The sequence below is a fragment of the Tasmannia lanceolata genome, unplaced genomic scaffold, assembly GCF_043159265.1.
Source record: "Tasmannia lanceolata isolate RefF3 unplaced genomic scaffold, GAP_Taslan_0.1 ptg000023l, whole genome shotgun sequence".
In the NCBI taxonomy this organism is placed as follows: domain Eukaryota; kingdom Viridiplantae; phylum Streptophyta; class Magnoliopsida; order Canellales; family Winteraceae; genus Tasmannia; species Tasmannia lanceolata.
In genome coordinates, this window is record NW_027518700.1 from 32,758,990 (window position 1) to 32,786,905 (window position 27,916).

The window sequence follows — 27,916 nt, forward strand, 5'->3', positions numbered from 1 at the left end:
TTGCCATTGTGTTTGGTTCATCTTCAAGCATAGGCCAACAAGGTGCGTGCTAGTACGATTTGACTTGTGGAGGACCTGTCTAAAGCACAACACTCAAGGCAAATGATCAGTCCATAAACAACTAATCAATTTGCGTTTGTTAATCATCAAAACAAGATGATTGAATGTACCCATGGGGAACCCTTGGGCTTACAACATGAGTATTTGCCTTTCATTTCCAAAAAATTTCAAACTATGTAAAAAAAATCTCACGGACATGAATTCCACAGAGCATATACAACTTATATCTTTTTAACATTTACAACTTGATTTGTATTAACACAACAATTAAAGCAAAGAGGAATCTGTTTCTCATAAACTAATTACCTCGTTCATCAAATAAACAGGGCTGAATGAAATTATATTCTACCTCTAAGCATCATCAAGCAAGAATCAAAGATATCTTGAATCATGTTCAATTACATACACTACAGATCTAAATTTCCCAATCTCCTTTCATTAAATAATCACTATAAACTCATAGCAAAATTCATCACAATCTGTAGGTTATTCGTAACAAATTTCACATCCTTTTGAACAATTTATTCCGGTTCTAATACAAATCACTATTGCGCATTATCAAAAGAAAAACTATTGAAATAAATTTTCATAACTTTTAACAAAACCTGAGCCCTAGCTAAAATTACAAAGGCACACTACCAAATGAAGATCTCGGAAAAGAATTTTCACAATACAAAAATTATAACTAAAATGACAACTATATGCTATTGAATAAGAATCAAATAAAGAAAACATCATTAATTATACAAAATTTACAGGAAAGCAAAGATCTAATTACTTTCTTCTATTCAATTGCTCGGAATCACCAAGAAAATAAAGAAATAACCTGATTCTCCTCCGTTAGCTCTTTCTTGCTTAACTCCAAGCTTCTTCTTTTTCTTTCAATTTCTCACAATAGAATAAATAGACAATAGATCTGATCGATGATGATTTATTTGAAGATTGAGCAAATTAGAAAAAAATCAGATCTGGCACAAAGAAAATTAAAGCTAGAACTAATCAAATTTTATGCATTCACGCTTAGATCCAAGGTTCATACATCAGATCCTAGGGTATCGGTTAAGAAAACAGGGTTCAAGAATAAAAGATAACATACTTGAGACTTATGAGATTGAATATGAAGTTTTCAAAAAATTTCTCAAGGTAAACCACGACAGTGAGGAAATCAGGCAAAGCAAAGTAAACGAACTTAGAGTTAGGGTTTAAGGAACATGGATCTGAGATTTAAAAGTATAGCTAGGGTTTCATGCGAGATGATAAGGAAAACAATGAGAAATGAGGAAGAAAATGAGAAGAGCATGCCGGCCGGAGCTTATCCGGAGTTCCGGTGGATTGTCGGAGATGATAAGCAAAAGAAAATCTCTCTCTTCCTCTCTCTCTCTCTCTCCGAATCTAATGGGAGAAAACCCTAGTCGAATGAAATTCTCCCTCTCTAACCCCTAATTTGTTTGGTATTTATAAGGAAGTAATATTTTTAACCTCTTTGCTTCACTTGCACACCCCCTGTGTTTAATTCACTTCCAATGGTATATAAAAGTCATTATATATTTACTCCCCCTTGTTTCTTACTGGACAACCAGTTCTTGTATAATTGACTACCTTTTCACCCTATAGGGGAGGTGGCTCAGGTAGATGAGGGGGAGGAGAATAAACTCTTCCTTTTTTATACGAGAATTGGTATTGGCACTACACCTCCCTTTTCTTACTAACACATTTAACATTTGATTATGGTACTTAATCAGCTCGTCTTATTAGGCATTTTTTATTGGATTTTCTTGAAAGTTTACAGGGACCTGCTCGGGATCCTAAACTACCCTAGGGTGTATTTTGGTCAAAATGGGGATTTTTATTCAAACATGAGGCTTTAGGGTTCGGTCAAAATGGGGTGTCTACAGAGAGAAATTAGATTCGATCCCTTTGCTTGAGTACGTAGGTGCCCTTTTATAGGGGAGGAGACCCACGGTGTCCACGACGCCAGTCATGCCTTTGATTTTGTCCACGTGGCCCGTGATGGGCGGCGATTACAATTGTGAGGGTGTGATTCCCTGAAATTTTGGGCGGAGAAGGGGGGTGGTAGCCTTGGCGGGAGTCTTTGAATTTGTACAGGGTGTATTTGGTGTAAGGGTCACCCGGATTGGCCGCTTGACGGTGGGATTTCCGCAATCGTGTTCGGTTTTCTTTAAGGGTTGACGCCGATGTTAGGGAGAGCAGCCTTGGTGACACGCGTGACCCGGATTTGGTGGGAGAGTTAGATCGGTACTGGTAGTTCCTTTATATGAGTTCATAGCGAACTGGTTTTGTGCTCGGGGTTGATGTGAGGGTCAGTACCGGGTATACCGATTTTAACCCTAACACTCCCCAAAAAGGTCGCTTGCTTAGGAGCGAAACCAATCCGATAAGGAAATATGGTACTTATCTCCCAAGGAAATCGCCCAATAAGGAAAGACTCCTGTTGAGACAAGTTCCCTAAACGGTTGTTGACTCCTTCTCTATAAAAGAGACCCTAACACTTAAAGGTACACATTCTAAGATCTTAGTTAAGAATTACACTTCCTTCGTCATCTTTACTTTGCTCCCCTGTGTGCCGGTTTCTGCTTTGAGTGCCGAAGATGTCTTCCGGAGACACAACTCCGAGACCCCTTATGCTTTTTTAGTGAGTGTAGGTACATCACAGATTGGAGCTCTACCACCTGTCCATCCTAAGAACCAGATTTCGGTATCAACACCAGGATTTTAAAATCCATGTATCCAAACAACCCTTGCCCATGTAGAGGGTGGAATACCCCTCTCGCCCACCATCCCTCCCGATTTACTTTACACCGTGTATATGAATAGGGAAGGGAGAGCTTATGTAAGACAAGAGTTTATCGCTTTATTCTTTAACGTACCGGCAGGGATCTGCCAAACCACAGTCAACGGGATGGAAATATATAAGTAGAGACGGTCGGGGGCATGCCAGCATCAATAGCAGTTAGGCATTGCGTAACCCTTGTGTCACGTGTCTCCCTCACGCCTCACGTGACATATCATTTCCGCAATCTTTGAAAGGAATAAGAAGCTGTATTTGATTCTTAGTCCCTGCCAACAAAAATCCCCCACCACGAAAAGCCTCTTTTCTCGTCCATTAAATTCCCCACCTCCCTATTTTCTACCGCGTCCAGAAGAAAAAAGCCCATCACATCCCCATACCCTAGAAAAAAAAAAACCCTGAAACCACTGCAAAAAAAAATCTCCTTTTTTTCGCCATGGACTTTGATTACACGCATTCTAAGAATCTCCACAAACACTAGCTCTCAAACCCTCACATCCATTCATAAATTCTCCCTCTTCCTTCTCTCTTTCGTCATGGTTTCTGATGGAGGGAATTCGGAAAATATTCATAACTCGAAATTCCTGGCCAAATGTTTGATCGGAGGCCTTGTTCTAGGCGCCTCTGTGTGGGGCCTATACTTCGGGGGTTTCCCGTTGCCCCCATTCGGAATCGGCAAGAAAAAGAAGAAGCCCATTCGCGTTTATATGGACGGTTGCTTTGACATGATGCACTACGGACACTGCAACGCCCTTCGCCAGGCCCGCGCCCTTGGGGACCAGCTGGTTGTGGGTGTTGTCAGTGACGCGGAGATCACAGCCAACAAAGGCCCTCCTGTTACTCCACTCCATGAGAGGTCGATTTCATTTTTTTTTTTTTGTATTACTTCTATGTGTTTTGCTAATGCATGCTCCTGGGGCATCCGTTAAGGTGCATTGGAAACATAATTTTATGCATATTTCCAATGAAAATGTATTAAATATTTTTGAAAATCTCAAAATGTTATCCAAACGTGACTAAAATTATGTTTCCAATGCAACTTAGGGCACTCGTTAGCAAAACCCTTTTTTTAATTTCTTATGGTTTTGCTAATGAGTGCCCTTGGAAACGTAATTAGGGGACTTATTAAGGTGCATTGGAAATGTAATTTTACAGATGTTTTGAGAATGTCTTAAGAGTTTTACAGATGTTGTGAGACTTTTTATTTTTATTTTATCAAAACATAAGTGTAAAATTATGTTTTCCAATTTTTTTTAATTTATTTTGTTATTTTATTGAATTTTGGTGAATTTGATAGATAGTCATCATTCAATAAAAGAGAAGTAAAATCAATGGATGGTTATCTTGGTTTCAGGTCATGTTTATAACACTAGTGTTATTTTGCACCATTTTTCTGTTAATACTAGTCAAGAAGCATAGATGCAATTTTCCATTAAAAAAAAGCAGTAGATGCAATTTTCTTTTTTTTTATTGCTAAGGGATTGTTGCCCATGATTTATTTATTATGAATTTCATAGTCCTTTAATTGATTTAATTTAATTTATTTTATTGATTTTGGTGAATTCGATAGATAGTCACCATTCAAAAAAAGAGAAGAAATATCAATTGATGGTTATCTTCCTTTCAGATCATGTTTATAAAACTGGTGTTATTTTATACCATTAAAAAAAAAAAACACTGGTGTTATTTTTTTTTTTGAAATGGTACACTGGTGTTATTTAATCCCATTTTTCTGTTAATAATACTTAAGAGGCAATAGCTGCGATTTTCATTTCATTTTCTTTTTATATTGCCAACAGATTGATATCTATGATTTATTTATTAGGAGTTTCATAGCGCTTTCATTGATTTTCAATCCCTTTTCCAACTTAATATCAAGAGAAATATTTTAGTTTCCTTTCCTTGATACTATTCACGAGCTTGTAGTCTTTAATTTCTAAATTTCAATTGAGTCTGATTTTCCTATCAAGAATAGAGAATGAATTCTTATTCATTTCCCCTTTTGCTACTCTTTCAACATTATGGACATTAGTTCTATTTGTGCTTTTGATTGTCTGGTCAATTTAATGAGACCATATTTTTTTTTGGGCTTATATGGATTTCTTTTCCCCTTACAAAAGAAAATTTGCATTTTTTGAGTGGTAACAAAGAGCTTTATTAGACGAACAACCACAAAATACAAGAGACACATATATGGTAGGATATGGAAATGCGAATAGATTCTCTTGGAGCATCGTCTCGAGAGGGTATCTTTTGTCTCATTAGCGAAGCAGAAGATATGTAGGACATCCTATTGCCGATAGTGTCATCCAGGATCTTCTCTATAGCATCTGTAAATCACCAGGGGTAAAGCTCCTTGGCTTGGGGCGGTCTCAAGCAAAAGAAGATGAAAAACACAAGGATAGGGCACCAAGCCTCCTTATAATACAACACCTATAGGGTGGCAGTCTGAAATTACAATAGACTCTTTAGGAACACCCTCTTGATTTAGGGTAACCGCCATCTCATTATTTGAGCAAAAGACGTGATGAAAAGACATCCTATGGGCGATAGTGTCGTCCATGATCTACTCTTTAGCATCAACAAATCTTCAGGGGTAAAGCTCCTTAGACTGCATCCAGTGGATGACATTTCAGGAATCCCCCTTCAACAATTAGTAGCTTAAGCAGTGTTGCATGGATTCGGATTCACGTGTCGGGATCCGACACGGATTCAAGGTGTTGGATTCGGCAAACCCCCAAAAGTTGGATTCAGATTCGGTAATTTTTAAATAAAATAAAATTTAAATTTAAAAAATATATATATATATATATATATATATTTATGAAAATTTTGAGGGTAGAGGGTTGAGGCGAGTTTTGTATTAAGATTTAAGAGAGTTGAAGGAGGAAGGGGTCGATGTACGAGGGTCGAGGCGCTAGGGTTTTTATTAAAAGTGTACGAGTTGTGCTTTCATATAAAAAAAGTTAAGAAGTGTGTTCCACGTGAATCCATATCTGATTCGAATGCGGAGACGTGTCGACACGGATTCGGCATAGGGTGCAAAGAATCCATGCAACGTAGAGCTTAAGGCGCAGGGAAGTCAACAATTTGATTCCCTACTTTAGTGCCATAATCTCTGCCTCATTGGGACTCCTTGAACCCAATTGGGCCAAATTAAGTCAGACTTTCCACGCCGTTATGATCCCTATCGATGCCCCCAATGTCTACATGGCTATGATTACTCAAACTAGATCTGTCAAAGTTGAGCTTAAAAGACCCCTCAAGAGGAGGTTGCCTCTGGGGAGACGAAGTATCAGTTCCAATCACACCCAGATTGTAGCAATCCCAAAACCGTTGAAGGTCGGATCCAGATGTACTCTACCCAGAAAGATCCAGATAATCTTATTTTGGGTCATTTAAATGATGAAAATTGAACTTCCACTCATCACAATTTTTTTCCCATGGTTTCGTGTTACTTGAATATTTCTTGTCAAGAGACACTACAATGATAACTCTTACTAATGTTTCTTATTTGGAATATGTGGAATTTAATTGTTTTTCTGAATTAGAGAGATTCATGGGAATTAATTTTTTCCTTTTCCCTTCTCAAATTTTGTCACAGGATGATTATGGTGAGTGCTGTGAAGTGGGTGGATGAGGTCATCCCCGACGCACCTTATGCAATCACCGAAGATTTCATGAACAGGCTATTTCACGAGTATAACATAGATTATATCATTCATGGAGATGACCCTTGCCTTCTTCCTGATGGAAGTGACGCTTATGCCCTTGCCAAAAAGGCTGGTCGCTTCAAGCAGATCAAACGGACAGAAGGAGTGTCGAGCACTGACATTGTTGGTACCAATTCTGTCCTATTTTACCAGTGTTCATTCTTTTCTTATCTGAAATAGGGCCAAAAATTTCAGTTTTTAATCCTCTATATTGAATGGAGGCAACTGATGCCAACATAGGGTTTTGATATAAATTGTTCAGAAACAATTCCTTTTTGACAGGAATATGACTAACCTTGGCTATATTGTCCAATACCCTATGATTTGTGGACACGGACACGAGTGTCGTGTGTCGACACTGACACGGCAAACCCCTAAAACGTAGAAACACGGACACGGCTAAAATAGAAAGTATATATATACTCACGATTTGTTGATATGGATTTGTGTGTCAAGTTTCGACACGGACACAAGCTGTCTGACATGGCAATATCTAAAAATCTAGAAATGGCGACACACACATACACATAAAACTATTGATTACTACACAAAAAACGTATCCGCACGACCACATTAACCCTAAAATTCCTAGCAGTTCATTTAAAAGTGTCCAAAGGAGTGTCGACACGTGTGGACATTCGTGTCGTGTCGGACATGGGCAGGACACGTGTGTCAGCAATTAATTCAAAGTGTTGGCTAAATCATAGCCAATACCATTTCATTCACACACAGGGTTGTATAAATCTGGTTATGTCTGTTCTCTCTCATATTTTGGAGTAATGCATTTAAACTATTCTCAAAATCCCCTTCTTGTGTGATGCTAAAGGATTTATGCGGTTTGATTGTACATAATGTGTATGTTGTGATGTTGCTCATTCTTCTAAATTCTATTTATTTAAGTGCAATTTCAGATCATTTTAATCCCTGTGATTAGTGTAGGCGTGGATCTTTGCTGTTCAATTGGGAAAATTGCTGGAGTTTCAGTCGTGCACAGACATTATTAGATTCCTATATATCTGCTGGAATTTCCTGCTTGATGATATTATATTATCATCGAGGCAGCTGAGAAGGCTTGTCTTTGGCAGTGTTTTCAAACTGTTACGGCAACACTAATGCTCTCTGATTGGTCCCCAATTTGATCATAATATGTAGGTTGTCCACTTGCTTGATTTTGTTTTTCTTCTTGGTTCAGTCAAGCTCACAGCTTTGATGGGAGTAGCGGGAGATGTTTTGCTGAATTATGATGGGGTCTTGTCTGGGCAGAGGCTCTACGTTGGGGATTATGTCTCCTACATTGCTTTCCTGTTTATTACTGTTCTTTATTGGCTTCTAATCTGCACGTGGAATGAATTTTTATGTTCCTTATGACTGGGGTTCTTTTACATATCATATTAGCCACAGCAAAATGAATTCTTTGTCTGTTAGGCTAGCTAATTGGATTTTGGCTTTGATGGATCATACGGATTGGAAGTTGTTTTGGTTCTTTCTTTGCATTGGAAATGTACTATTTATGCCTTTACAATCTTTTTTATATGAATTCAATCAATTTTTGTAATAAAATGTAATGTGAAGAAGCTATTGCTAGCCATAAACAAGTAGGCATTTACCCTATATTTCTCAAATCTCTAAACATAAAACGGCCAACTCAGTTGGGAACAAAAAGATCATGCAGGTGATGAATGTTGAAGCTTTGAAAATGGAATGAACCCTGCTTTAATTAACAACCCGCCCGACTTCCTTTTTACAAACTTGACTAGTTCATGACAAAAAAAAAATAGCTTCTTTAGTTGGACCAATGCACTGGAAATGCATTTTAACCACACTTGTACTTCTAATATGTAAATGCACATTTTGCATAGGTCTTTTTGATTTCTGGAAACATATGCCTTGTTGACCCTAAATTGTTACTCATAGCACACATATATTTTGATGAATGTTTTTGCACCGCTGTTTGTTGAATTGTAATATCTTTGTTATCAGGTCGTATGCTTCTTTGTGTGAGAGAAAGATCAAGTGGGGACAGTAATAGTCATTCTTCTTTGCAAAGGCAATTCAGCCATGGACACAGTCAAAAATTTGAAAATGGTGGATCTGGGAGTGGAACTCGAGTATCTCATTTTCTACCAACATCTCGGCGGATTGTGCAGTTCTCGAATGGGAAGGTAATTTCGTTATATTTACTGAGACAATTCATGTAAATTATGTAATCTTGTCTTTCTTATTTTTTGATTGTATCATCTAAACCACATATAGTTTGTTATTTTGGAAATCAAGTACATATAGTAGTTGGAGAATGCGAGAGAACGACCACTGACCTTAATGCTGGGAGAAGCTAATTATTTAAACCTGTTTAGTATAGCAGTGCAATTAAATGGCTAAAAAAAATCAGCCCTGGCATTGGCCTTATGCAAATGATCTGAGAGTCATGACCTGATTTGCTGGCAGAAGATAGAATATCAGTTTACCTTTATATATTGTAATGCCACTAGATGGTCAGGAGAGATTTTGGGAAACAACAATACGGAGTTCATGGGGTTATTATTTTAGATGGATAAATTAACCAGATGGATGCACACAGTAGCGGAGTGTATATCCCTGTTTGACTTTGGAAATTTTGAGTTGACATTGATTTTGTTTTCCTGAAAATTTCTCCATTAGAAAGATCCTGTTTTAGGTATGGGGTGGTAGTTAGCCAATCAAATGGGACTCTATTGTATTCTTCATTTCCAAAGGCTTGACAACCTCCATTGCAAGCTATAAGTGTCTACTGCCTAGGTAGCTGTTAGGATATTTCTAGATTTTTAGTGATCCACTTATGCAATACAGGATATTTAGTTGGATGGGGCCTATGGATGTATGGTCTAAGTCTGTTACTGGTAGAAGCCTTTCTTATTGGTTTGAGAAATGCTCTCCTTGAATCTTTTTTTATTAATTTAATTGTCTCATCAATTAGCTATTCACTTTAATATATCTGAAAGTGTTGTGACATTAAAGAATGGTCAACATGACAGAACAGTTGGCTTAACAACATCTTACGTAATGAAGAATAATATTTGCATCAGGAATTCTGACTTAGCAATCAAAATGGTGCGTAGGACAATTATAATGACATGCTTTACATCTTTGCATTGTCCTTTATTTGGTTAATTTAGATTGTTTATTTGTTGTTTTTTATGGTAACGATGATTGTAATATATGTAATCTTTATATATGTGTGTAATTATTTAAATAGTATCCGGGAACTAATCTTCAACAACAAATATTGACGCCTTTCAACTCACTGCTCCATATTATGTTGTAGCTCCCATGTATTGGGCTGTCCACTTGTTGGGCCTGAGCACATAAAAAGTTTCTTTGCTTGGATGATCCTAACACTAGCCATTTCTTTCCAGGCTATGATTAAATGATTGGGGTTGTCTGATGTGGCGACTTCTACATGGATGGGGCCCAACGGATGGAATTTTTTATAATAACCCGGAATTATCTAGGAACCCAAGCCGACACCTTAAATTGTATTGGTATTATAAAAGAGTACAAAGAGGGAGACATGCCACCTTTCCTTCAGATCCACAAAACTAATACAACAAAAAAATACCAGCTACGAATACATGGAATGCCCAAGGAGTCACAAAAGTACATGAGAGGGGCATGCCGCGTTACCTCAGGAAACAACAATACCTACAAATACCCAAAAATCTTACCTTCTATGAATGCTATGGATTCTCAAGAAATCACATCTCACAATACCTTTAGCCAATTTAATAAGATCTCTCCAATGTCAAACCACACTATTTTTCTTACACTTAACTAGCATAGTTAGCTAGGTGATCCGTAACCTAGTTACCCTCTCTGAACTGATTTGTCATTTTAGGCTTTAAATCAAGGACAAAAGATTGAAGTTCCCGCCAATAGTATTTAATCGACCAAGGATGATCCTTGTTAGAAATGATCATGTCAGTTAATACCTTCCTGTCCGACTCCATCCAAACATTCAATAATCCAAAGGCTTTACAATATGTAAGGCCATCTAGAATGGTTGTAGCTTCTGCCATAATATTTCTTCCCACTCCATAAGAGAATGCAAAGGTAAGCCTGCCAGCGTGATTTCTAATGATCCCACCACCCGTAGATAAGCCAAGATTGTCCTTGGACGCACAGTCAGTATTTAATTTTAGCCCACCTAGCTTGGGCCTTTACCAACATACACGAGTAACTGTAACGCTTTTTGATGGCCTGGCGGGTGGAATTTGATGGTCCAAACTCCAAATAGACGATGCCTATGTGTTCCTCATGAGAGTTGCAATGTAATATGGTGCAAATGAGTTTTGTTCCTTACATTTCTTTGCATCTTATTTCTTTGATAAAGCAGTGATGAAAACATAATGTTTATTAGGTTCTAGTTGGCATTTTCCAGGATTGCCTTTCAGCATCAGGATAATTTAATTTCTTTGTCATCGCAAGGATTCACATTTTCTTTTTTTGTGTTAATGGTATGTATTACATGCTTGGAATTTTTATTCCATGTGTTATAACGATTCCTTTACTTTGTTGCTATCTCGATTTGAAAATCGAAGCACCAATCTAGCCTGTGGGTTTATCTTGCTTCTTAATGTTGAAATGTTTCATGGTTGTGCTTGCAGGGACCAGGGCCGGACGCTCGTTTAGTTTACATTGATGGTGCATTTGATCTGTTCCATGCAGGACATGTTGAGGTATGCAAAGTTCCCGAAAGCACGTCCCATGCTTACATGTTACTAAATGAGTGGCCAGGGATGATGTCCTTGATCGCATACTATGTTACAAATATCTCTGATATTTTCAAAATATCACGTTTTTATCGCCACATTTTGATAAAACAACAAAATCCTGAAATAATCCCAAGATTTTAAAAATACAGCTATATTTCCATTTTTATCATAAAATATCGTGATATTATCACGATATTATCCCGATATTTTTATGATATTTTTATTTTATAGTTCTTTCCTAAATTTTATGTATTTATATATTTAATTTTTTTTTTTTTTTACCATTTTTTCCCGCTATAAACTCGAAAAAAAAATTAATGTATCCCGAGATTTTCCCTGGCCAATCACATATTAATTGTGATAATCTAGACGAATTTCCCCCTTTTGATTTGTCATACCAAAACTGAAAATGGCAACCTTTTTGATGCATATATTTTGTCTTTACCCTTGCCTTCTTGATATGTCACACTAGAAGAGAGAAGTTTCCAGCACAAAAAAATGAAATTTGTATATCAATTTCACTCTGCAACGTTCGTCCATAAAGCCACATATTTATAGGACTCTGAATTTAAACTTGTACTCAAAACTTCTGTTCTTAACCAATATCAACTCCTATTGGTGAAATGAAATCAATGTCAAATATTCTTAAATGCAGTGAAATAGTAACCATAAACTAACCCTCAATAGAACTCCTGCTCCCTCTAGATGCTTCTAAAATCAATTAAAAATCCACTAAATTCCCAATAAATAAAATCTGCCAGAAGCCCCGATTTACTATTGATTGGACCTTGAAATGGGCATCGAGATGTTATACGGTGTCATCCATACGGCCAATTTCAGGCTTGCAATTTTTTATTTCTTCCTCCTGCAAAGCAGGGTGCTGGTGGGTCTCTCAGCCACTAGAATTGTATTATTCTTCAATATTTTTTTTGAGAAGGTAACTATTTCATTTCATCTGTAAAAATTTACAAAATGACACACGGGACAAGCTGTCCCTGTGACTAATATAGAATTGTATTATTCTTCAATATTGTTTTATAATAATTTCTCTTAATGTGGATGTTTAGTGGCAATTTGGTCTTCCCACATTCTGATGCTACCTATGTCATAAATAACATGTCATTTTGGATGATGTACCTGTGTCGAATACTTATTGGGTACTGATACTTTCTAAGCACCATTTCAAGAGGTAGTCGTGTTTTCAGTTGCTAACCGATCTTGTGGTTAACCTTCACAAAACTTTGGAGCATAGACCTTTACTAAATCTCATCTTGGGTTAGTTTTCTCAGTATATTCTGAAAAAAATAAGTTGTGATGCCATTTCAGAAGTTTTAATGGATAAATGTTTAAATGATTTCCTTTTATTTTTCCAATGGCATCTTATACTTGTTTTCTGTTTAATGATGTTAAGTTGCTACAGCGCTGCGGTTCTACAATCTCTTCCTCATAACCTACTCAGTTATTTTGGGCATCACACCCAAAGTAGCAGAAGAGAAAAGGAGAGAATTATTTGAATTTCTCCCAAAATTCTATGAGAATTACACATCACTTTTTTTGACTTTTTAACAAAGGCACCCATTCAACCCACATATATTCAATCCTACCCCCTCTTTTATGCTTTTTAACAAAGGCACCCATTAAAGCCACATAATTTCAATCCTACCCCCCTCCTTTATGTTTTTTTAATTATGGAAACCTCTATAGATTGGAGGGCTAGGATCAGCCTATGGAAATGATTTTACGGGCACAACCTATTGATGTTGTGTTCCATCACATGGACGGTTTGGATCAACCTATGATGTGGTCCGTACAGTTCTTTGTCGGCTCGTGCATCGCACGGGTTTTTTTTACTAGTATAATAATTTTTTTTTTGAAAATGGTAGCCGATTTTATTGATAAAAAAGACCGAGGCAGTCAAGATACAAAGTGGAGAGCAACAAAATGAGAAGCAAGGAAATAGATAAAAAGAGAAGGCTAAGGGGGAGAGAATCAAACATAGCTAGCTCATCCCTTGAGACTCCCTGCCTAGCCAGACAATCAGCCACTTGGTTTGCAGAACGATGAACATGATGAAAGGACCAAGAATAACGAGCCATCCAATTGAACATCTTGTCGAAAAGATGATCAAAACGCCATGGTGGTCTTTTGGATTTCACGAGCCACCTGATGACATTCAAAGAGTCTCCCTCTACAGGCACATTATCCACCCGATCTCTGGCTAACAACTTCAAACCTCGATGAACCGCTTTCACTTCCGCCTCCAATGCGTCAATAATTCCAATGGGGCCAGCAAAAGCCCACAACACAACTCTGCCACTATTGCTTAGAACCCCACCGATCCTTGCCGGGCCTGGGTAACCAAGACTTGAGCCATCAAAATTGAATTTCATGAAGTCCGGCGTCGGAGGGACCCACTCTTGGATGGGATTTTTATTTGATACCGCTGACCCACTTACCACACTCCACTCCGCCCAAAAGTCATAAGCAGAGACGAACCTGAAAGATGGAAGGATCTTCACCTAGGAAATCGTGAGGGCTAAAACTCTAATGAATAGAAAATCCGTGTTTCGAGAAACACCTTTAAATACTCTCGCATTCCTTTCCTTCCATTGCTCCCAAGTGGTAGTTAGGAAAGATACATTCCACAACGTTTTACCTTTCCGCTTCAAAGGGACAAGGGACCAACATTGGAGAAGATCGATTGACTTCTCAGGGAAGACCCAAGAAATGCAAATCTGACAAGTAATTTACCCCAATCTTCTCTAGACCCAAAGAAATTATTGTACCTGCTATTATTTATTTATTCTTATTTTTGAATGATTATACCTTGTAAGCCCAATGGTTTCCATCTTGGCATTCCTATCTTCTTTTGATGATTCCAATACACAAGTGATTTTATATCACTAATGTGTTTGTATGTCTAAGTTGTAGATCATGATTGTATTAAGACAAGATTGCTTGGATTAAGGCCAATAAGCTCTCATTGGACCACATTCGGAAGGCCAATACATCAGAGATCCAAGACGCATGAAGACTTGAAGCATCGCAATTGAAGATCGAAGTCTTTTTAGAATGTAAAGATCCAATCCTAGTTTAGGTGTTTAGAGGCATAAATAAAGTAAATCTCACACCCCTAAATGTTTAAGAGATTGTCCTTATGGTGTTCCACCACTTTGGAACCCTCATAAACAATCCCAACTTGGTGTAGAGTTAGAAGCCCAAATGAATAAGAAACAGAATTGAAAAACCAGCTGCATATAGGCTTCTCGAAACTCCGAGAATATTCTCGGAGCTCCGAGCTCGGAACTCCGAGATATTCCTTGGAGCTCCGAGAAATGGTCCAGTAGCATTTTTCCATCTTCTGTTTGTATTCCCGGAACTCCGAGAGAAATTCTCGGAACTCCGAGACCACTATGTTGGGAACAAATTATGACCGTTGGGGATTTTGCCAGATTTACCACCATGCCCCTCAAACGGTCATATTGGGGTTTTATATATATATGGGTATTTTAAACTTCCCAATAATTAATCCTAACACTCAAAAACTCTATTTGAACATCCTAAGAGTGAATCAAGCTTGTTTATGCCTCTCATCCTCTAGAATTAGGATTTGGATCATAGGCTCAAATTTGTACATCTTCTACAAACCTTGTAAATCCTTGCGAGGGATTTTTTGTTCTTTCTTTCTTATTCAAACGATTGTATTTGGGCGAGTGTTCGGAGAAGCGAAGCCCACTCTCCGTGGTGAGGATTGCCACTAAGGTAAAGGCAATTGGAATTGTAATCGGCACCGATTTTCGCCGAAGTTAAGAAGATCACATGGTGAAGCCATCAACGGGTTTGGTTGGTGGAGTGGAGTAGGCCTCGCGTTTTGAGGACCGAACCACTTTCAATCTCGGGTGCATTCTCTCTTATCTCTTGCTTTATATTTGCATTGCACTTAGGATTTAACTTGTGTGTCTAATTGCCTTTTTGATCTCTTAAATCTTCAAAATTTGGTTAGAGTTTTCAAAAGCTTAAAACTTGTTAGGAACCTAATTTTCCCTCCTCATAAGTTGCCATTAGAATAGTACTCGGGCCTACCCTTGGAATTTCATACCTGCTATTATTTTAATGTTGAAGAGCTTAGGTGTTGGTTAATGTCCAAATTATGTTGTTTAGATTATACTTGTAGAAATTGCTAATGTTTAATTTTAAACCTCTTAGGAAGTTACGTAGAAAATTAAGAAACTTGGCTGTATTTTACTGTACTTTTTATTTAATTTTCTCGGAGGTTTATGTTTCTAAATATCAATGCCAATGTTGTACCTGATTTTTATACTCATCTTAGCTACCTTAGGACGTTGCTAAACAAGTTCTCCATTTATACTGGGATCCAGGGCACCCTAGTAAAGTTCTTTGGCCTTCTGATACCTGACCATCCGGTTTCATTGGGTAGATCATGTCTCATTTTGTCATCTCTTACCTTTATTGGTGCTCCATGACAAATCCTAATAATCATTATTTTTAATACTGCCTTCTGTGTTGTATAGTTCAATTTCGAATTATTAGCTATCTGTGTGACGTGGGTCCCTCTTTCAGCTGCTGGGATTTGGTCCTGGAAAATATTCTGCTTCCTTTTGGTTGCGAGCTTTTGTCCTCTTTCTGGTGCTTCCTCCTATGATAAGAAGAGATCTAATTTAAGTTTTTGATACCATTTAAAAAAAAAATTAAGTTTTTGATGTTCAAGTATGTTCAGTGTTACTGTTTATGTAGATACTTTAAATAGCTTAGCCTTGGTGTAATTTAATTCATTACTTTGCCATAGTGTCATAGTTTCTACCTTTTTTGGTTGTCTAGGATCTTGTATCATTAATGGGTTTGATTCCTATCTGCCTATTGAAAATAATAATTTTTAGCAATTATATATAATCTTCTCAACAGCTGCGATTTTAGCTTTAAAGTCTTGCTTTCTGTATGATCCAGTGCTTTGCTACAAATTTAATTGTAATAATTCAATACCATCTAATATTATGGGTGCCATGAAGTTACACAATCATGTTTTATCAATCATTATCACTTGATGCTATAGATATTGAGGGTTGCTCGAGGACTGGGAGATTTTCTACTTGTTGGAATTCACACTGATCAAACAGTCAGGTCATATTCATTCCTTTTCTATTTAATTGAATATTTATGTGCATCCTTCTTTAGTTTCATATTTTTATAGCGAGCTTAACATTACGAAAGCAATTTTCTTGTTGTGACTAAAGCTTGTCAGTGTCTATAAACTTATATTGCATTGCATCATGACTTGTTTTGAGATCTATTTTTAACAGTTCACAGTCTTTGAAGCTCTGCTTGTTAATATTTGTATTTGAAGCTTGTGCATATGTTCTTTGAAGCTCTACATGGGATTTACTGTTGATGGGAACCATCCTTCACAGAAATGAGAAAGGCATTTAATTATGATAATGAGGATCATTAGAAGTGTCCTAATCGGCTTTTCTTTTGTTCATAGTGGTATAAATTTCTTTTATTTTTGTAAGGGCATATTGGTCATATTGAGATTTTAATTTTAATTCAATTGGGATAGGTTTGTAGTTTGTTTTAGTTAGGGTTCAATATTCACGCGTTACTATTCATTTGGCACTATTCACATCAACATTCGTTCTCATATTAGCTTTTATTTTTGTGAGGTTTATGTTAGGATTTTCTAGAGTTAGGGTTTTTGTCATAAGAGGGCCCATATTTTAGGGAAAATAAATTGCAAGATAGGTTTTGTAAAAAAAAAATACTTTATGCTAAGGAGGGGAAAATTCACGCGAGTTCCATAATAAATTACTAAACTCTAAAAAGGTCAAAAAATAAAAAAAAATCAACATGGAAATGAGATATACGTGTCACTCACACAAAAACAGGAAATGGGACATTGCAGCTTCGCTTGTCCTCTGTCTTTTTCTTTATTTTGTTTTGGAGCATATCTCAACACAACTCAACTCAACAAAGAATTTGTACAAAACTAGTTGGGGTCGGCTTAATGAATCCTTTAGAAAAATTTCATGAAGAACGTGAAAGGAATCTACCCGGCTCAAATTGACCGAGTCTAATCTTGGACCTAGTTGACTTCGTCTATGCGGATCATTTTCTTCCATTCTCTCCTATCCAAGGTCATGTTCTTTGTTATGTTCCTAGCCATCAAGTCTTTCCTCACTATTTCTACCTAAGTTGTTTTCGGTCTGCCCCTACCTCTTTTTACTCCCTCAACTTGGCACAAGTCACTTCTTCTCACTGGAGCATCCAAAGGCCTACATTGGATATGTCCAAACCATCTTAAGTGGTGCTCTCTCATCTTCTCCTCAATTGGTTCCAACCCAACCTTTTTACGAATGTCTTCATTTTTAATTCTATCTAACCTTGTGTGGCCTCATATCCATCGAAGCATTCACATTTCCGCTACACTCATCTTTTGCACATGCTGCTTCTTGGTGGCCCAACATTCTGAGCCGTACAACATGGCTGGCCTCATAGCCGTCTTATAAAACTTTCCCTTCAACTTGATAGGGATTTTACGGTCCCACAGAACTCCTGAAGGAAGCTTCCACTTCAACCAACCTGCTCTTATTCTATGGTTAATATCCTCTTCAATCTTCCTTATGTAGAATTGAACCAAGATAGCGAAAGATATCCTTCTTAGGTACCTCATGTCCAGTCATATTTACTACATTCACGCCCCGCCTCCTTACATTACTAAATTTGCACTCCATATACTCCGTCTTAGTCCTACTTAGTCTAAAACCTTTGGATTCCATGGTACTTCTCCATAACTCAAACTTAGCATTAACTCCTGCTATGGTCTCATCGATTAATACTATATCATCTGCAAATAACATACACCACGGCACCTCATCCCAAATATCCTCCATAAGCTCATCCATAACTAGCGTAAAAAGATAAGGGCTTAGAGCTGATCCTTGGTGCAGTCCTATTGTAATTGGGAATTCTCTTGACGTGCCATCCGCAGTTCTCATACTAGTTACTGCTCCATCGTACATGTCCTTAATCACATCAACATACTTAGTAGGCACTTTTTTCCTTTCAAGGACCGACCACATAACATTCCTGGGAACCCTATCATTCGCTTTCTCCAAATCAATGAAAACCATATGAAGGCGCTTTTTATTTTCTCCAAATATCTCCATTAACCGCCTAATCAAGAAGATAGCTTTCATAGTCGATCGTCCGGGTATGAAGTCAAACTGATTCTCTTACACCTTAGTCTCTTTTCTTAGTGCATGCTCAATTACCCTCTCCCAAAGCTTCATGGTGTGACTCATTAGCTTAATTCCTCGATAGTTGGTGCAACTCTGAATATCCCCTTTATTCTTATAAATAGGTACTAATGTACTCTTCCTCCACTCATCAGGCATCTTCTTAGTCTTCAAAATATTATTAAATAATCTAGTTAACCAAACCAACCTACATCACCCAAGCATTCCCATGTCTCAATAGGAATACCGCCAGGCCCCATAGCCTTACATAATATATATTTTCATAGCTACTCTTACCTCTAATGTTCGAATTCTACAAACAAACCTCCGGTTTGTATCATCATAAGCGTTATCAAGTTATCCCAAAATTGATACGTGTTCTCCATTAAACAACTTATCGAAGTAACTTCTCCACCTCTCTTTAACCTCGTTTCTTTTACTACCACTCTTTGATTCTCGTCTTTGATGCACTTTATATGATTCAAGTCCCTGCTCTTCGTTTCTCTCATCTTAGCAAGCTTGTAAACATCTTTTCACCCTCTTTCGCCCCTAACCTATGGTACAAATCCTCATAGGCCTTGCCTCTAGCTTCCCTTACTGCCTTCTTAGCTTCTTTTATAGTCAATTTATACTTATCAATGTTCTCCTCATTTCTACACTTACGCAAACATTTATAACACTATCTTTTAGACCTAATCGATTTTTGGACCTCTTCATTCTACCACCACGTATCTTTAGACGGCGGCCCACTTCCTCTAGATTCCCCAAGTACCTCTGTAACCACTTTCCTGATATAACTAGACATCTCATTCCACATAATATTAGTCCGTTCGTCAAGACTCCGTGGTCCTTCTTTAAGAAGTCTATCTTTAAACATATTTAGTTTTTCCCCTTTGAGATTCCACCACCAATCTAACATCTCTATCTTTTCGCTTCCAACGATTAATGCATATGTCCGACACTACCAGCCTATGTTGTGTGACTAAACACTCCCCGGGTATGACTTTACTATCTTTACACGCAGCTCTGTTCTCTCTCCCAATGAGGATAAAATCTATCCGGCTACGATTGGTGCCACTGCTAAAGTTTATCAAGTGCTTCTCTTTTCTTAAAAAAGGTATTTGTTAACATCAAATCATATGCCACTGAAACTCCAGAATATCTTCTCCTGCCTCATTCATATTGCCAAAACCCAGTCCTCCATGAACCCTCTCAAAACCTCCACTAGTTCTTTCCACATGCCCGTTTACATCTCCTCTTATAAATAACTTCTCTCCGTGTGGTATTCCTTGGACTACTTCATCCATATCCTCCCAAAATTGTCTTTTGACAGTCATTTAATCCTATCTAGGGGGCATATGCACTAATAACATTTATCGTCTCTTCTTCTAATATTAATTTAATTAGAATAATTCTATCGCCCTTCCTTTTAACATCTACAACCACTTTTCTTAGGCTCTTATCTATTATAATCCCTACCCTTTTTTTATTCCTCTCCTTCCTTGTATACCATAACTTGAAACCCGTATTTTCTATTTCTCTAGATTTTTCTCCTACCCATTTAGTCTCTTGAAGGCAAGCTATGTTAACTCTCCTTCTACTCAACGCATCAACTAATTCCCTTGGTTTACTTGTTAGTGAACATATGTTCCAACTGGCTAAACGAATCCGACTCTCTTGGACTAGCTTCCTCGCCCCTCACACCCGTCCAGTAAAGTTCAAGGACCCTTGCTTATTTTTCACCACACCTGAGAGCCGATGTGGCTCGTCACTAGGGGAGTGACGGCCCAGGACTAGTCTCCTCACCCCCTGCACCCGCCCTTGACAATGCAAGGACCCTTGGTCATTTGACACTACATCCGAGTGTCGATGCGGCGCGTCGCTAGGAGGGTTACGCCCTAACGAATTTTCTATAGGATTCATTTCATAGAAGAGTGGCCAAGTTTAAATGCCAGCTGCCAACCTGATGCCAACCCTCATCTTTTATCTTGGCTAGGGACAGGCTGTGAAAAACATAAGTGGAGTTGTTTTGGAGCATATCTGAAACTAGAAAAAGTGTTTGATATTAATATATGTACTATGAAATCCCAGGGTAGATGGCAACCCAGAGGGGGGGTGAATTGGGTTTTAAAAACTTTGCCAAAATATTGCGGAAATGAAAAACTAAATGGCAAATTAAAACTTTAAACACAAATGAAAATAAACCACAAATGCACAATCACAAAATAAAGAGAGTGAGAGAAATAGAGAGAGTGTGCACTCGAGATTTATAGTGGTTCGGTCACTCAAGGACCTACTCCACTCCACCAAGACCTCTTTGTGATTTCACTACGGATTCTCTTAATGGCGGGGAATCAACCCAATTATAAAGGTTCGGCTCCGCCTCACAAGACTCGCCACGAATCGGATAAAGCTCCGCGTCTCCATCACTCGCTCTTGAGATGGCTACGCGTCTCTTCGCACTCGCCAAAATACAATGTTCTTCAAAGAAAGAAAACTAAAAATCCCTTTATAAGGGTTACAAAGGATGGATGAAGATGTACAAATATAATCCTTATTCCACTTCCTTGCTTAGATATGAGAGAGGCACTAAAACACTTTGGTTTGATCTTTTAGAATGTACAAAACAAAGTTCAAAGATTGTTTAGAAAGGTTTAGATAGTGTATATATAGCTTATTTGAAAATTTGACCGTTTGGGGGTAAAACTGTAAAAAATGGAGTTGAAAAAGTCAACAAGAAAAAGCCCCAACGGCTCTTTTGCTAGGCCGCGGCGGTCGACCGGGCCACAGCGGTCGCCCGCTCTTATTGAGCGCCTTTTTTATTTTCAAATTCTCTATTGTCGCGGTCGACCGACCCTTTGAAAATTTGACCGTTTGGGGGTAAAACTGTAAAAAACGGAGTTGAAAAAGTCAATAAGAAAAAGCCCCAACGGCTCTTTTTCCAGGCCGTGGCGGTCGCCCGCCCATATCGAGCGCCTTTTTTATTTTCAAATTCTCTACCGTCACGGTCGACCGACCCAATGGCGGTCGTCTGGCGAGGACTACCTGTTCGCTCAAAATTTAAATTCAAAAACCTTTCCGCGGCCGACCATTTGCGGTCGTCCGCCCAAACCATGCTGGATTGTTTCTGCCGAAACAGAAACATATCCGCAGTCGACCGGATCACCCTCGGTCGACCGGCCCGATAAATTTCGAGATGCCTGGGATTCCAGGTTCCATCTCGCGGCCGCTTGGCATAGCCCGGTCGACCGGCCTTGTATGAAATTCCTTTTTTTACTTTAAAAACTTAAGGACTTTTGGGCCATGGTTTTTGGGATTTATTCCTACATTTTCAAATACATTTTAACCTATGTTAAGTGCCTTTAACATCTCTAAACAACAAGGAGAGGAGTACAAACTCTATTAACTTGAAAAGCACTACAATCTTCTCTTGATCTTCAAGGTTTCAAGTCCACCATGCTTCTTGGATCATCCTAGCTTTGGCACTCTAAGTGCATTCCAATTTAGCTTCAATGCCTTGATCCAAGCTTCCTTGATTGCACACTAATGAGATTTACAACTTAGACAATCAAAAGCACATTAGTGATATAAAATCACTTGTGTATGGAATCATTAAAACAAGAAGGTAATGCCAAGGTTGGAACCATTGGGCTTACATTCACCCCCTTTTTGATGATGACATTCACAAGAGATTTGCCAATAAGCACATACATTTCTCTCCCCCCCTATGGCATCAACAAAAAGATGGGGCAAGAGACAAGAACAAGGGAAAAGATATTCAATATATAAACTCCCCCTAAATCAAGGAAAACATGCACACATAGAACTCCCATTATTTTATTGACAAATATAATAGATGAGGGATTATAAAAAAGATATACAATATAAGATAAAGATTTCCCATTTTTTTAAAAAATAACTCCCCCTATCAAAGGTAAAAACTCAAAACAAGAGGGATTTTTTTTTTGATTATTTTGAAGACAAAACATGCCAAGGTAAGCAAGTAGCCAATAATACATTTGAACCTTGGGCTTTAATTCATCAAATGCAATGGATACTCAAGATTTAACACAAGTCCCTAATACTAAACCAATTTCAAAATGAAATTAAGTTGGGGCTTTGGGAACCCAAGATCTCTTGGTCCCAATGCTATCCCTACTCAATTTTGATGTACATTGGAATTGATAATGCCCAAGAAGGCCGCAATAATGGCATCGAATTGAGGGGTTAGCAAGGCTAGTTACATTATGATATGCACTTCTAGATCTTATACTAGCCTTTTTAAGGATTATGTCTATGATCTTATCTCCATTCATAAAGCCATAGAGACACATCCTTAGCCTCTCATTTTCATTTTGAAGATGATTTAAATGGTTTGAAAACTCAAATCTTTCATCTTCAAAAGACTTGGATGAACTTGCCAAGTTTTGAAAGCTCAAAACTTGAGTCTCAAGTCCACTTAAGTGACCCTTAAGGGTCTCATTTTCAAGCTTTAAATCTTCTTCAATTTTGGCTTGGGCTTGAAATTTAGAAGAAAAGTTTTGATTTAAAGATTCAAGTTCTTTTTGAATATGAGAAATATTTTTCTTTAAAGCTTTATTTTTTGACATTTGCAAATGCATGGTTTCACAAACTTCATTATAAGACATTTCATTATCATTAGAACTTGAAAGAGAAGATGAATGGGAGTATACCTCATTTTTATCCTCTTCGATGTTGGCCATAAGACATACGGTAGGATCAACATGGACCGAGATACAGAAGTTTGATTTTTCTTCCTTGGAGCTCTTACTTGATGATGAACTGGTGCTATCACTAAGCCCATCCCAATTTGCCACGTGTGCTTTAAACTTCTTCTTCCCATATTTCTTCTTCTTGTTCTTGAGGAGAGGGCATTCTGGCTTTATGTGTCCGGGTTTGCCTCATTCATAGCATCTTATTGGGTCCTCCTTCTTTTCTTCCTTTCTTCTTCCACATCGTCTTAAACTTCTTGAAAGCTTCCAATTCATCACTATCGGAACTTGAGGAAGAAGACGATGATTTGATGGTGACGGCAATGGATTTTCCTTTGTCTTTCTCCTTGAGTTTTGAAGCCTCGGCTTGTTGGTTTTTTCTTTTCTTCATCTTCATTTCATGTGTAATGAGGGATCTAACTAACTCATCTAACTTCACATTGTCAAGATCTTTAGATTCTTCGATCGCCGTGACCTTGGGGTCCCAACTAAATGGAAGACACCGGAGAAGCCTCGTCACCAATTCCAAATTTGCATAGGTTTTACCTAAACCTTCAAGCTCATTAACAATATTAGTAAAACGAGAATACATTTCGGAAATGGATTCATTTTTCGTTCATTTTAAAAGCTTCTGGATCACTAACAAGAAGACTAACTTTAGACTTTTTGACTTGTGAAGTCCCCTCATGAGTGGTTTCAAGGATTGTCCATATATCCTTAGCCGTTCTTAAACACTCGATTGAATTCGCCGGGAGATAGAGCACAAAAGATTGTGTTCACTCTTTTAGATGCGGCTCTCTTCTTTTGAGCGGCCGACCACTCACTTCTATCACTTGTGGGAGGAATGTATCCATCTTCAATTAACTCCCACATTTCAAAATCTAAAGATTGTAAAAAGAAATCCATCCGGGTCTTCCAATACCCGTAATTTGAACCATTAAAGTATGGGGGTCTAGAAACGGATTGTCCTTCAACATATCCGGATGAGGTTGCCATTATCTTTTTCTCTTCTATTTTTGAAATTTTCAAATTTTTTTTTCAAAAACCTAAATAAGAGCCTTGTGCTTTGATACCAAGTGAAATCCCAAGGTAGATGGCAAACCAAGAGGGGGGTGAATTGGGTTTTAAAAACTTTGCCAAAATATTGCGAAAATGAAAAACTAAATGGCAAATTAAAACTTTAAACACAAATGAAAATAAACCACAGATGCACAATCACAAAATAAAGAGTGAGAAATAGAGAGAGTGCACCCTAGATTTATAGTGGTTCGGTCACTCAAGGACCTACTCCATTCCACCAAGACCTCTTGGTGATTTCAGTATGGATTCCCTTAATTGCGGGGAATCAACCCAATTACAAAGGTTCGGCTCCACCTCGCAAGACTCGCTACGAACCGGAGAAAGCTCCACGTCTCCAACACTCGCTCTTGAGCATGATTTTAAATTTCGACCGAAATCCGAAATTTCGGATTTCAGTGGAGACCAAAACCGAAATCACCCAAAACTGAAACGGTCATTTATTTCGGCCGAAATTAAATCTGTTTTTTTAATATTGAGGACCAATTACCAATGGGGGACAAACATTAGGTGAAATTATCAACAGGACCCATGCTTTTCAGAAATTATCAATGAGGGACAAAAGAGGTCTTGTCAGTAAAAGCTGGACGAAAATGCCCTTTTCTTAAGCAACACGTTTTGCTTTTCCACTTTTCCCTCTTCTCTCTTCTTTCCCTCTTTTTTTTTTACTTTTTCATTTTCAACTTTGTTTTTTTTTACCTCACCAGTCATCTTCATTTTCATTTTCATTTTCTCTTTCTCCCTTTCAATGGAGGATGAGGAAGATGAATCGTAGGGTAGAAAGCAAAAAATGGTGAAAATGAAAGAGTGAAAGAAAAACAGCAAATAAAAATGTGTTCATAAGGGACTTGATAAGCCCATTCGGAATTTGGTAACCCCATTTTGATACAGGATAACCCCAACCCCAAAGACTTGAAAACCCCCTTCCAGAAGTCCAGTACCCTCGACCAATTCTAAGGGACTTGATAAGCCCATTCGTAAATTGGTAACCCCATTTGATACTAGATAACCCCAATCCAAAATACTTGAAAACCCCCTTCCAAAAATCTAGTACCCTCGGGCAATTTTCAGGGACTTGATAAGCCCATTCGGAAATTGGTAACCCCATTTTGATACTTGATAACCCCAATCCCAGAGACTTGAAAACCCCATCGAAAACTCCAGTACCCTCAGCCAATTCTCAAGGACTTGATAAGCCAATTCAGAAATTGGTAACCCCATTTTTTATACTAGATAACCCCAATCCCAGAGACTTGTAAACCCCCTTCTAAACCTCCAGTACCCTTGGCCAATTTTTAGGGACTTGATCACCCCATTCGAAAATTGGTAACCCCTTTTCTTATACTAGATAACCCCAATCATAGAGACTTGAAAACCACCTTCCAAAGCTCCAGTACCCTCGGCCAATTTTCAAGCACTTGATAAGCCCATTCGAAAATTGGTAACCCTACTTTTGAGAGTTACTAACCCCCTTCCAGAGAGATGATAAACCCATTCTGCTACAAAACCCCCTGCCTATATCAACTCTTCTAATGGCATTACAATTATGCTCATGATAGAAATTACAAAAGAAATGGATGTTGTTTTCATTAACTGTGCTTCATGTATTACATCCCAATTTGTGTATTACAAAAAAAAAATAAATTAAGTAAATCAAAAAATATGTAGCCATCCGTTCATGTATTACATTAAAATGCAGAAATCAAGCAAGGAAATAATGAAAAATCTCTGATTTTTTTATTCCTCACGTCCAGGATTACGTCCCACCTACGCAAGCAAATTGTTGATAAAACTCCAACTATCCATTGCAAGCAATTCAGTTCTTACAGGTAAATGCTCAATACCCAAGTGGGCTTACAGATTTGATCATGATCAAGTGCTTTTTGGGTTGCGGGACTTAACCCAACACCTTACGGCACGAGCTGACGACAGCCATGCACCACCTGTGTCCGCGTTCCTTTCATTACGGTATTTTCGAACAAGTTCCTGGATGACAAGCCTAAAGGTTATCTTATTGATGATATCGATATTGATGATTAACTTTTTCTTAAACAACCAGTTGCCTTCCAAAAAAGTGAGTGAAGCCATCCATGCATTATCTCCAGAACACACCCTAAAATACAAACCGATTAAACCCTAAACAAGATAAATTAGAAACAGAGGAATGAAAAATAATGCAAAACCCTAAAAAAAGAAAAGAAAAACAAAATCAAGATACAAAGAGATAGATGGTAAGAACTCAACATTCAAGTTTTCAAGATTTGCCAACAATAATAGTGGCTGAACAATGAGGAAGATGACTACTAGTAGGGTAAAAAATAAAAAATGTAATAATGGAAAAGTAAAAGAAGAGAGAAGAAGGAAAAAACAAGGTCAAAACGTGTTGTAAATGCCAAAGGGCATTTTCGTCCAGCTTTTACTGACAAGACCTCTTTCGTCCCTCGTTAATAATTTTTGAAAAGCATGGGTCCTGTTGATAATTTCACCAAATGTTTGTCCCCCATTGGTAATTGTTCATAATATTAATTTAATATTTCACCGAAATTTCGGTAATTTCGGCCGAAATTTAATATTGAATAAAATATTGGTTTTGGGTTTTGTACCAGATTTCGACCGAAATTTCGAAATTTCAGGGTTCGAAACCGGTATCGAAATTGAAATTTTAAACCTTGCTCTTGAGATGGCTACGCGTCTCTTCGCACTCGCCAAAATACATTGTTCTTCAAAGAAAGAAAACTAAAAATCCCTTTATAAGAGTTACAAAGGATGGATGAAGATGTACAAGTATAAGCCTTATTCCACTTCCTTGCTTAGATATGAGAGAGGCACTAAAACAGTTTGGTTTGATCTTTTCGAATGTTCAAAATAATGTTCAAAGATCGTTTAGAAAGGTTTAGATAGTGTATTTATAACTCATTTGAAAATATGACCGTTTGGAAGTAAAACTGTAAAAAACGGAGTTGAAAAAGTTAATAAGAAAAAGCCCCAACGGCTCTTTTGCCAGGCCGTGGCGGTCGACCAGGCCACAACGGTTGCTCGCCCTTATCGGGCACCTTTTTTATTTTCAAATTTTCTACCGTCGCGGTCGACTGACCCAATGGCAGTCGTCCGGCGAGGACTACCTGTTCGCTCAAAATTTAAATTCAAAAACCTTTTCGCGGTCGACCGACGAGGGTCGGTTGTCCGGCCCAACCATGCTGGATTGTTTCTGTTGAAACAGAATCATATCCGCGGTCGACCGGATCACCCTCGGTCGACCGGCCCGATAAATTTCGAGATGCCTGGGATTCCAGGTTCCATCTCGCGGTCGCCCGGCATAGCCCGGTCGGCCGGCCCTGTATGAAATTCTTTTTTTTACTTTAAAAACTTAGGGACTTTTGGGCCATGGTTTTTGGGATTTATTCCTACATTTTCAAATACATTTTAACCTATGTTAAGTGCTTTTGACATCTCTAAACAACAAGGAGAGGAGTACAAACTCTATTGACTTGAGAAGCACTACAATCTTTTCTTGATCTTCAAGGTT

At 38.0% G+C, this 27,916-nt stretch overlaps 1 protein-coding gene across 5 annotated transcripts in view; it reads left to right on the forward strand.

The window, feature by feature from the left end:
• The first annotated feature begins 3,119 nt into the window (after positions 1-3,119).
• The window catches only part of PECT1 (phosphorylethanolamine cytidylyltransferase 1), a 56,561-nt gene continuing 31,764 nt past the window's right edge, over positions 3,120-27,916 (forward strand). For 2 of the 5 annotated variants that reach the window (XM_077367110.1, XM_077367113.1), the window contains exons 1-5: positions 3,121-3,725; positions 6,474-6,709; positions 8,563-8,744; positions 11,223-11,294; positions 16,402-16,469. In XM_077367110.1, the coding sequence (XP_077223225.1) occupies positions 3,406-3,725; positions 6,474-6,709; positions 8,563-8,744; positions 11,223-11,294; positions 16,402-16,469 (878 nt within the window). In that variant the 5' untranslated portion in view covers positions 3,121-3,405. Of the gene's footprint in view, positions 3,726-6,473; positions 6,710-8,562; positions 8,745-11,222; positions 11,295-16,401; positions 16,470-27,916 lie in introns of all 5 variants that reach the window. The other 3 variants (XM_077367109.1, XM_077367111.1, XM_077367112.1) reach the window with 3 other exon arrangements.